The 11929-nt window shown below is 35.6% G+C and overlaps 1 protein-coding gene across 4 annotated transcripts; it reads left to right on the top strand.

Annotated features, from left to right (window-relative positions):
* Positions 1-3356: 3356 nt before the first annotated feature.
* Positions 3357-9617, top strand: LOC110802267 (uncharacterized). Of its 4 annotated transcripts, XM_056839232.1 has the most exons (6): positions 3357-3534; positions 3714-3888; positions 4423-5441; positions 5953-6264; positions 6735-6826; positions 8258-9617. In XM_056839232.1, exons 3-6 carry the CDS (start codon positions 4470-4472, stop codon positions 9159-9161), a joined length of 2280 nt encoding a protein of 759 aa, XP_056695210.1. In that variant the 5' UTR covers positions 3357-3534; positions 3714-3888; positions 4423-4469; the 3' UTR covers positions 9162-9617. The 4 variants fall into 4 exon arrangements, with proteins under 4 accessions (XP_056695210.1, XP_021863408.1, XP_056695208.1 ...); XM_022007716.2 differs by having other exon boundaries at positions 3357-3888; XM_056839230.1 differs by lacking the exons at positions 3357-3534; positions 3714-3888 and adding an exon at positions 4064-4337.
* The last annotated feature ends 2312 nt before the right edge of the window (positions 9618-11929 follow it).

Raw genomic sequence — 11929 nt, 5'->3', positions numbered from 1 at the left:
TATTTTGGGCAATAAACAAATGAAAATCACAACTCGTATGTTTTTTCCGGAAGAACGGTACAAGATCAGATAATAATAGGTAGTCATTCTTTGTCTCCAATACTACTTAACAATGTTACAATTTACTATAACAAATGAGTCATATTCGAATAAAGATTAAGAAGTTCTATTTGAACAAAGATTACTTAACAATGTTACATTTTACTATAACAAATGAGTCATATTCGAATAAAGATTAAGTTCTATTTGAGCAAAGATTACGTATAATTTACCTTAACAAACCGATTAATAGTGGGTATAGAAATTATTTAGGAAGTCTTCGAGGCAAAAGAGTGAAAAACTGAAAATGCATAGCAATCACAATACATTACTGATTACTTCCGATCAGTATTTGTAATTTACGCTTATCGATGTTGAACAAATTGCAAAACAATAACTCGAAGTTATTGTAAAAATAAGACAAGTTTTACTTTACTTTTGTTTATTTATATAAAAACGTTAAGTTGTTTAGCTCGTTTTTATTTTTTAGTATCTAGTAATAAATAATTAAAATATATTTATCGTTGAAGATACTATTTTGTCGTGTCAATGACAAGTCGGGTTATCAACAGGTCGGGTAAATCGGGTAGCGGGTTGTTACAGGTCGGGTCAATAGCAGGTTTTATCGAGTTACAATCGGTTTCGGGTTGACATTGGGTCGGGTATCGAATCGGGTTCGGGTCATTGTTCGGTCGGGTCAATTCGGTTAACGGTTATTTTCGGTTAGGTGTCGAGTTCGGGTCCGGGTGTTACAACATCGGGTTAAAATCGATTATCGGTTTTTTCGGGTTGGGTTTCGGGTTATCTTTTTTACCATATTTTCGGGTCATGGTCGATCACGGATTCGGTCGGTTCAGGTCGGGTTTTCAGGTCGGGTCAGTTTTTGACAGCTCTAATTGAATAGAAATAGAATGAGCATGGATAAATAATATTCGTGCATGTGCACAAATGCACAATCATAGAGAAGTGTACACTATAATAATACTTGTATTAGAGAGCAGATTTCTGGTATAATTTACTATCCATCCCCACAAACACTATGGATCACTTCAAGCAACCGACAAGCTTCTCTGCCATCCACATGCACCCAAGCCCAACTCCCACTCTCCAATATATTTTCATTTTTGGGAACTAAATTTTAATATTATTTTTACTTTGGTATTTGTACTTCTATCACTAAAAACTGTGATGCAAATACACTTTTTTTTTTGGTTAACAGATGCAAATACACTTGGGTGTTGGAAATAGTGTTTTGTTTCAAGCATGACAAGAATATTTGTAACTTCCAAAAACAAAAAAACAAACTTTATTTTCAAGATATTATATTAAAGGGTTCCAATTAAAAAACGAAATTATTGTAAAAGGGAAAACAATTGAAGTGAGGAGGATTACTACTACTACTCCTAAAATCTATCCTCCTGAAATTAAGGAAAACGTACGATTTTATTTTCGATACTAATGGCTCGTTTAGGTCCTATTTTTCCGAGATTTTTTGGTTGGACTGAACTGAATTGAATGGAGGTGAATTGAACTGAACTAAATAAATAATAAATAATAATAATAATAATAATAATAATAATAATAAGTACAATTTTATTTGACTTTGTAAATTACAATATTTATTACAATTTTTCCACTAACTATTTGTAAATTATTTGACTTTGTTAGCATTTGATTTATAATAATAATAATAATAATAATAATAATAATAATAATAATAATAATAATAATAATAATAAGTACAATAATAATACTAGTAATAAATAAAGATGAACATTACAATATACTCTCTTTGTTCCATAATATTTTTCAATTTTCTATTATGCGCGGTCTCTAATGCACTACTTTGACCATTAATATTTTTAATTTCGCAAATCATAAAAATTTAATATTTAGAGAATTTACATTTAAAGGAATCCAATGAGATCACACAAGTTATTTTATTTTATTTTTAATTATTTATACTACTAATTACAGTCAAATATTTTTAACTTTGACCACATGAATAGTAAATATGAGAAACATTATGGAACGGAGTGAATAATTAATAATAATATTTAACATTATAATAATAAACAAAATAATAAAATGAGATCATTAAAAACGAAAATGATCACATTGACGTTCTTTTGAACTGAATTGAATGGAGCTGAACTAAACTAAATTGAACTGATAGAGCTGAATTGAATGGAATCAAAATTAAGTCCAAAAGAACATGGCCTTAGAGCACAACAGTGGCTACTAACAATGAAGTGCTTACAATTTCTAAATAGTTGGAGCTACAAGGTCAATCAGTGCTGAACATGCAAGCTTGTAGCTTTGTAGAGGTACAAGGTTTATAAATTCCAAGTGATCCCAAACAACCTCATTAGAGGGTAAATTTGACATGTTAGATCCACCAAAGCCAAAAAGCTTGTAGTTTACAATTGTGAGAGGTTGTAGCTTAGTTGGACAACTTGATATGGGAAAGCAAAGCAACAAAGTTTGTAGTTCACCAATGCTCATTCTCTTAGTTATTTAGTATCTTTGTCAATATTTTTTTACTTTTTGGTTATGAATTATGATATTCAAAGCCATACTATTTTGGTTGAATTATTAACTCAAAATTTATTATTCTAATCATATTGTCCTTTAAAATTGACAGCATAAATATGGAAACTATATTTTGTTCTTAATTTTCTAAAAAACTGAAGACGGTAAACAACGAAATGCCGAATTAAACTTCTTATCAACGTAGAAGCATAATGCTAAAATCTCAAATCGATATTAAGCTAATGTGCAACAAACCTGAAAATGACATTATCTATCCTAATCCAACTCAAACTTGAACCAAATGAATGTGTATCCAAACAGGTTCCAAACCTAGTAAACGCGATCGATTGACCCATTTTCTACCTTAAGAAAAATGCTTATACACAACCCAATTTAACGTGGTAAGAAAAGTGTATTCTTATGAAGTTTGTCAAAATTTTTGCTAAATTCAATTGAAGTTGGATAAAGATCGGGAAAGGTAATGAATTTTTTTTAAGAAACACTTTTCAAATCGAAAAATTAGGTTGACGATGCGAAACCCCACATGACAGATAAGAATAGCTTAATCACGTTCTTATCTCAAAATCTTATATGAACCTAGCCCGATTTAAACCCTTCATAAGTTTAGTAATGATGTTAAAAGCCGAGTTTAAAGACACCCTAAACTTCGATCTGTTCCATCCGACCCATTAAAAAGTTCTAATTTTTATATGGCAATCTAGCTAATAATGAGAAGACTTTTAATTGGAACATCAAAAGTGGGAGAATATCTAAAAACTCCCAATCTCCCAATGTACTCCTTAGGCCCCTATAAGTATATAAAAACAAAACTACAAAGATAAATTCTGGTTACAGATGTACAACTGCATAATAAAACCAAATAAAAATATAGATTCCTGTGTGCAGAAACTCCCTAAATGTTGCAGAACTATTCATAAAGCTTCTGCTGCTCTTCATTACTCAGTAAGCTTCTTCTGCCTTATTGGCTTGCAGCAAAATATAAACAAAAGGTCCCAATTTCTGCAATTTTTGGGTTGGGCAACCCCACCTCAGTTGCTTTCCTTCAACTATTGTTTTCTGATCTTAATTTTCCTCTCTCTCAAACTCTCCAATTTGTGTATTGAAATCTATCATTTTCCCAGGGAAAAAAATCCCAGGAATCAGAAGTTTTAGCCAACATTTCCATTAATTGTTGCTGAAAAAAGTTGATAAAAGAAAACCAAAAATCGGAGCTTTTTCTTCTTTGGTGGGCTGTCACATGGTTTAAGTGATCTTAAGCTTCACATTTTTCATCTGGGTTCTTCATTTTTTTTATTGGTAAGTATTATTATTATTATTTCAATACCATTTTAATTCTAGATTTTAATGCATTTTTTTGGGTGTTTTTAAGTTGAGTTTTTTTGTGATAAAGTTTTGTAGTTTATGATACTTTTCTATATGGTTTTTTGGTGAGTAGTCATTTTCTTGTGAATTTGGCCATCAAGATCCACTTTATCAATCTGGGTTATTAAGCTTTTTCTCTACTTTTCCCTGTTTTTTTTGCAGTGAGTTTTATTGGTGATTGTGTTAGTGTTATGTCTCTATCTAAGCTGTCAGAAAGCTGATTTAACCGCTGACAGTTTCATGTTCTCAATATTTGAGAGATGAGTAAATTTAGATCATATCAACAGAGAAAAGAATGGAATAGGGGAAAGATAAAATCTTGGTTCATGTAGTCGACCCCATCATTTTGAAATTACGGCGTTGTACTTGTCGTTGTTGTAGATGTATGATCCATTTTTTGTTTTATGAGTAATTATCTCAACTTGGGGTATTAATTGTGATTAATTTCCTTTGATTTTTTTTATATAGTTTGGTGGGGGGTTTTGTTGGAGTGATGCACATTGAAGGTCAGAAGAATGGCTACTTTAGTACCAGGGATTCTGTTAAAGCTTTTACAGCATATGAATACAGATGTTAAAGTTGCTGGTGAACATAGGTCTTCTCTATTGCAAGTTGTGAGCATTGTTCCTGCACTAGCAGGAGGTGATTTGTTTCAAAATCAAGGGTTTTATTTGAAGGTTTCTGATTCTTCTCATGCTACATATGTTGCTCTACCTGATGAACATGATGATCTAATTCGTAGTGATAAGATTCAATTGGGACAGTACATTCATGTTGAGAGGCTTGAAGCTGCCTCCCCGGTTCCAATTCTTCGAGGCGTGAGGCTGGTTCCCGGGAGGCATGCTTGTGTTGGTACCCCTGAAGATATTGTGGCAACTCATTCTCTTGGGTTCCTGAATAATTCTTCACCAGGGTCTAAACCTACTGAAAAATCAAAATCAGCTGCCAAATCATTGTTTGGTAGAAAGGAGAAGTCTCCTCCCTCTAAATTGAATAGTTTTGGGAAAGATGACCTAGTAGATAAGAAATTATCGATAACTCGATCAAAGTCTATATCATCAAAAGCTTCTGTGAATTCTTTGGATAGGAAGGAAGCTTTAGGAAGGTTGAAGACATCGAGTTCTCAATCTATACCGTCATCACCTACTAGTTGTTACTCGCTTCCCACTTCATTTGAGAAGTTTTCAAATGGGGTTAAGCACCAAGCAAAGATCAAGAGTGATAGAGGGACTCCTAAACTGGGTTTAATGGAGAAGGTGTCTGCTAAATTAGGACTGGTAGAGAAGGCTAGTTCTGCTCGTTCATCGAGTCCAATTACTAAGAAGCAGCCTTCTGTGTCTACACCCAAGAAATTTGCTCAGGTAATTGATATGGGGCCAAAAGCATTAAGGAGGAGTTGGGAAGGGAGCATGGAAACCAAGAGTAGAGATAGCTTGAAAGTAAGAACTAGCAAGCCTGATGTGATCTCTGCATCGCGTAGTACTTCTGTAAGTGCCTTCGTCTATCTTCTTTGCGTTTTCTAAGCACAATTTATCAGCTTTATACGAAGTAGTTGTTTAAGAATGCCGGGAAAATGCACTATTATTGCCATCCCTTCCCTGCCTTTAGTTTTTGGAGTGAATGGTTCTTTGGTTGATGTCTTAGATCACGTTTAACAAGTGGAAAGTTTAACTAAGCTAAACCAATTCAATGTAATAGCTGCATTTATACATTTATTTGAACTTATATTGTTCAAGTTTTTGTCCAAGGCTTGTAGAACAATCCTTGCAGTGTTGGCTCTTTTCAATTTTTCATTTCTACCAGCTTCGATGCATAAAGCGTGAGAGATTATCCATTTTCTTGTTATTCTCAATGGTTGAAATTGATTTTTTTTATTTTTATTTTATTGTAGTGCATTTGCTGCTAGTATTTGTTCCAATGTATCACCATTTAGCTGTTTATATTTTATTTAGTTTCTGATTTTATGTTTGTGGAAATTAATTACCCCTCATTCTTCAGGTGCCTAAGAAAAATCCGGCAGATGACCGGTCATCAACCAAAGTAGAGAGTAAAGGCCAAAAAACCTCGAAAATATCGAAGGTGGAAGCTAAAGATCAGATATCTGCAAGAACCTTGCCTACTAATGGAGATGATCTCGATAGATCCAGCAAGCCGAGGATTTCTATTGGGAGAAAATCAGTGGATAATGGCAGTAATTCTAGTAATGGGTTTCCGAGCAATTTGGCGAAGGTCTCCGCCAGTAGCAGGAAATTGATAGACGCTAGTGTCCTGTGGACATCTCTTCCCTCCTCTGTCACAAAGCTCGGAAAGGTATTTTTCTCTGCAGGTTGTCAGCAAATTCTCAGATTCATCTCAAAGCATTATTATTTCATTTCATTTTATTTTCCACGAAGGATTTCGTTTTAGTGTTATTTTGGTTGTCATTGGAGTAGCAATTGTGTTGATAATAACACAATAAATAAGCAATACAATTTCTTGAGAAATTTCTTACCTAGTCTCTGAAGTAGGACTTTTTTTGGAAGCTTTTCTTACAATCAATCAGAATATCAGATAGTTTGATACTTCTTTGTAAATGAAATGCCTTGAATGCAACCAAACAACCTCTCAATTCGCTGACTCTTGACTATTGAGACTTGGCTTTTAGATTTAAAACTTGTTCTGATGTTAATGGTTCAGCTTATTACTTAATTTGGGTTATTCAGAGTTTCAATGTACTTCTATAATACAGCTCAGAACCACTATGATTGTGTAATGTACTTATTTGATATTTTTTACTTCAGGAAGTTCTGAAGCTTAGAGATTCTGCGCAAATGGCTGCAATCGAGGCAATGCAAGAAGCTTCAGCCGCTGAGTGTATACTTCGTTGCTTAAGGTATTTATTTCTAAAATAATGGTGAGACTTGTGTTGAACTTTGAGCCTTGGAGGTATCTGGTTATTTTTGTTTATCTGGTATGATATAAGATTCTATGCTTGTTGTGTAACTTGTGTTTGCTACTTTTCTATCTAACTTTCTGGCAGAATTCCTGCTAGAGTAGTCATTAAGAATGTACTTGTCATGATTTTGACTCTATGTTGAAAGCATGAAAATACACATCTATAGACAATCAATTTTTGAGAGGATTCCTTTCTTTTGTACATAGATGTAGGAGTACTTTCAAAATTGCTTATGGTTTCTGCTGAAACTCTTTGAATGGTTTGTAAATCTAGTGTCTCAAGTTCATGACAAGGTATGGTCGAGGGTAATTAGCATATAACTTATTTATCTTTTAGCCTTTTAATTGTTGTCTGCCCTCATTTGGGTGAGATGAAGGAGATAAGGTGTATACTCATGTATTGCATCACAGCAGGATTAAACTGCGATCCATTTTCTAAGAATCCAAGAAGTTATTAGGATTTCACTAATCAAGATCTCTATTGCCTTTTATTTTAGCTCACACGTAGTAGTCAAGTATGCTTGTTCAAGGATCCTCATTGTAAGAACAATAATACAAATGTGTCATTAAAGTTCTCTAAAGCTTCTTATGGGAATGAATCGAATGATCTTAATGAGAAAGGAAACTTTGAAGAGATTCTGCTGAGATAAGGACTTGAATAATGAAATTTGCATTCTGGTTTTTCATCATTGTAAATGTGAGAGATGTCTGTTGATTGTTGTATTTTTCTTTTGGTGATAAGTTGTTTGCTAACATAGACTGATAGGAGTTAGGAGGCCACTAGCATCTGATAGACAATAGTAAAGCTACATTACTCCGTTTACTCGTGACCGAGTATTGGTGTCGAGAAACTGGTACGTGTGTAATGACTTGTCAAACTCTGTAATGTAAAATTTTCTTGTTTTGGGCCAAAAATGAATGTTTAATGGACAGTAAGGGAATGTATTTATTTACGGGGTAGCAAATAAGCAATTGATGGATTTTATTTACATTGTCAGTAGTACTGCCTTTGATACAGGACATCAGTCCTACAAGAGTTAGTTGTAGATTGAGTACATTAGCCCCGGCTGATGGATGTCCCAATTAGATCAGAAAAGTGCTGCTTTTGGGATAAGTTGTTCACACATCCCAAGCTGCTGGAGGCAGTTAATTTTCACTTTGATTGTGGTCATCTTAAATTTTTCACCAAGTGCAAAACATGATAGTGAAAAATTTGACGTTACATCTTAGTTATGGTTGTAAATGGCAAGATGTCATGGTTCTAAGCTACTAATGGAGACATCATTTTACTGGTTTCAACTGTACACTTTCTGGTATACTCTGATTATTTCGCCTGCTAATGTAATTCCTTGTTTCTTCCCCCCTGCAGTAAGTATTCCGAGGTAAGCTCATCAGCCAAGGAAGATGATCCGCAACCGGCAGTAGAGCAGTTCTTGGCTCTACACTCAAGTTTGAAGAGTGCCCTTGTCACTGTCAATTCCCTGTCTAAAATGACTTCTGTTGGCTCATCCCCGGATAGTCAAGAAGCCTTGTCTGAAGAAACACAAAAGATGGTATCAGAGAGGAGAAAACAGGCAGCTTCTTGGGTGAATGCTGCCTTAGCCACAGATCTATCACCATTCTCGGTATATAGTGATCGACCAACATTAACTTCACTTCCAACTTCCTCCCAGTCACATAATCATAAACTTAACTCTGGAAGTCCACCCTTTATAGTGCTTGAAAATGCGAGTAAGAATGCATCTCCGAAAACCATATCTAAACCCCGGTTATCAGTTAGCTCTAAGGCTTCTTCCCCTGGGAGTGGGACCCCACGCCGAGCTAGTGATATGTTGTTAAGTAGCCAAAAGGCACGTCCCCTGCCCCCTCCTCCGGAGTGGGACAGAGGAAATGGGCTTGATGAGTATATGGACTTGGCTGAGAAGCTTCAGTTTGAGTCACAGAATTGGTTCCTGGGATTTGTAGAGCGGTTTTTGGATGCTGATGTAGATTCGACTGCATTGTCAGATAACGGTCAAATAGCTGGTATGCTGACTCAACTAAAGAGTGTCAATGATTGGTTAGATGAGATAGGTGGAGGCTCGGCCAAAGACGAGGAGCAGGAAGAAGAGGAAGAAGAAGTGGCTCGTGTGTCAGGGGAAACAGTTGACAGGCTGAGAAAGAAGATATACGAGTATCTTCTTACACATGTCGAATCAGCTGCTGCTGCACTTGGGAGTGGCTCACAATCACTTCCGCCTGTTCGAACTACAGAAACTAAAGGAAGAAGATAACCATTTTGTCTGATTCAGATGGAACAAAGTTCCCAAGTTCAGCAAAGATGCAGAAATACAGATTTATATTCCCCCCTTTAATTAGCCATCTGTTATGTGCAGAAATTTTTCCTTCTTTTTTCTGTATAGTAATCCCCCCTTTGGAAAATTTAAGGTATACGAGAGGTTTGTGGTCATTTATGGGTTGAAAACGGGTAGTTTAGGTCGGGTTCACGGCTTTTGCGGGCTTTATTTTGTGGAATTTGTAGCCCGAAATTGTACACTGGAAATAGTTTCAAGGAGAAACTTAGAAAGCTTGCTTCTCCGAATTTCAAGCCTCCTGTATTAGTTCTGCTATATCAGTGAGCTTGCATATAATTTAGCAGTTGTGTACATTGTTGGTTTGATCACCTTAGATTGTAGACAGAGTGTGCAAAAATTGAAGTGATTGAATATATGTTGATTTTATCATTTAAATTCTGTAAAAGTACGAGCATCTCGTATTGGTTCTGCTACTCCGTACGTCCGTAAAACCACAAAAGACAGTGATGTATACAAAAATACGGGATTTCATCACAGGTCTTGGAAACGAAAAGGCTACATATACCCCTTTATCTTTGGCTGTGATTGGTTTAGAATTTTAAATTTCATGTGGAGTTTGTATTTTAGATGTAAATTTTAATCCTATGTGGGGTTGCTTATGTGAAAACAACCAATGAGAGTCCAGCATATGTTACTATTTGATGAGGAAGTAAAAATCCCATGCTGTGATGTATCACCAAAAACATAACACCAACAAAGAGACAAAATAGAGAAAAGACAAAACTGCTTACTGTCATATTTTTTTGAACCGATTATGGATCGAACAAATGATGTAATGGTACAAAAAATGAAATGAAATGGTATTTTTTAAGTAAGAATGGCATTTTGTAAAAAACAAATGGTGTTTTGTTAAAAAATGGTACTTGTTTTTTAAAGAATGATACATTTTAAAAGATAATGGTACTTGTTTTTTAAAGAATGGTACATTGTAAAAGAGAAATGGTAGTTCATGTCACTTTCTCTCTCCTCTTTTTCTGTCATTCTCTTCTCTTTTATTTATTAATTTTGTCCTTTTCCTATTGTCCTACTCATTTTGTCATATTCCTAATTTGTTTAATGTTGGATGTAAATTTACGAAAATAACCCTGTGAGGTATTATGAAATACCTCATAGACTCCCGCTACGCCAACCTCCTATTTGATACCCAGGGGTATATGTATCAGCTTCTAACATTCAACGTTCAATGAAAAGTCAGTATTGTTACAATATTTAAGAGATCCTTAAATCTGACCAAAAAAAAGTGTCTGAAAAGTGAAAACATAATCTGATACTCCCTCCGTCCCGGAATACTTGACCTGTTTTCCTTATCGGGCCGTCCCTTAATACTTGACCTGTTTCTAAAAATGGAAATATTCTAACAATATTATATTATTTCTCACTCCACCCCTATTAACCCACCTACCCCCTACTCCATACAAAAATTAATTAAAAATTCAACCCCTACTCTCTCCCAACCCCACCTCTTAACACATTTCCCACTAACTACATTAAAATAACGGATATTTCATGAAATACCCCCGAGGTTTAAGTTAATTCACCAGGTACCCTCGTTGTTTCAGTAATCTACCAGGTACCCCTCAGGTTTCATTTTCTCGCATGACTTAACCCTGCCGTTAAGTAGCCGTTAGAAACTTTTTTTCACCAGGTACCCTCGTAATTTATTTCACCAGGTACCCCTGAGGTTTTTTAGATTTTCACCAGGTGCCCTTGTGCTTTATGGTAATTTCACCAGATACCCCTGCTCACCAACGGCTAGTTTCACCAGGTTTTGTTCTGTAACAGTTGCTGGGGGAGGGGAATATGAAGTGAAAGAGGGGGCTGTCAAATACCCTATTAAGTTTGATGCAAGGACTTGTGGTTGTGGAGTATGACAAATATCTGGCATACCTTGCAGACATGGCCTTAGGGTTATTTACCACCAAAGACTTGAGGCTACTGATTTTGTGTCTCACTACTTCAAAGGGCAAGCATACAAGTTAACTTACTCAGAGCACATACACCCCATGCCTGACCCAACCCAATGGCCTTCTTTTGACCTTCCTATTATCCTCCCACCACCCATGAAGAGAGCATCAGGTAGACCCCCTAACCTGAGAAAAAGAGGTAAACATGATCCAAAAAGGGGAAAGAGAAATAGCACTGTGAGGTGTGGTAAGTGCAAGGAGGTGGGACACAATGCAAGGACATGCAGAGGTGGGGCCACTGCAAAGCAAAAGAAGGCTGCTGCTGCTGCTGGTGGTGGTGGTGCTTTTGGTTCTGCTGGTGCAGCTGGTTCTGGTGCAGCTGGTTCAGAGCAAGGGGGAGATCAAGGTGCTTCCAGTTCACAGCAACAACGTAATGCATCAAGTAAGGGAAAAAGGAAGCGTACTTGATTTTGTGATTTATGCATAACTTTTTGCTAAACTTATCATGTATATCTTTTGCCAATGGGAGCAAGTTTTTGTAGAGCTACACTTAAAGTTTTTGCGTGTCGGGGGCACACTTTTGTAAAGCTACTTAATTCGGAAATGAAATATCATATTATTGATGAAATGTCATCATTCACTTTCTCATTACAAATACTAGAATAAAAAACATTACAATGCCAATTTTGATAGTTCCATGCATTAATTTCTTTTGCTGCTTGAGTTTCTTCTTCATTTGGTGAATTTCTTCATCCAAGCTTCTGTTTTCTTCAATTTCTCCTT

This window comes from Spinacia oleracea, chromosome 3 (assembly GCF_020520425.1).
Source record: "Spinacia oleracea cultivar Varoflay chromosome 3, BTI_SOV_V1, whole genome shotgun sequence".
NCBI classification, from domain to species: domain Eukaryota; kingdom Viridiplantae; phylum Streptophyta; class Magnoliopsida; order Caryophyllales; family Amaranthaceae; genus Spinacia; species Spinacia oleracea.
This window is presented reverse-complemented; position numbering and strand designations above follow the sequence as displayed.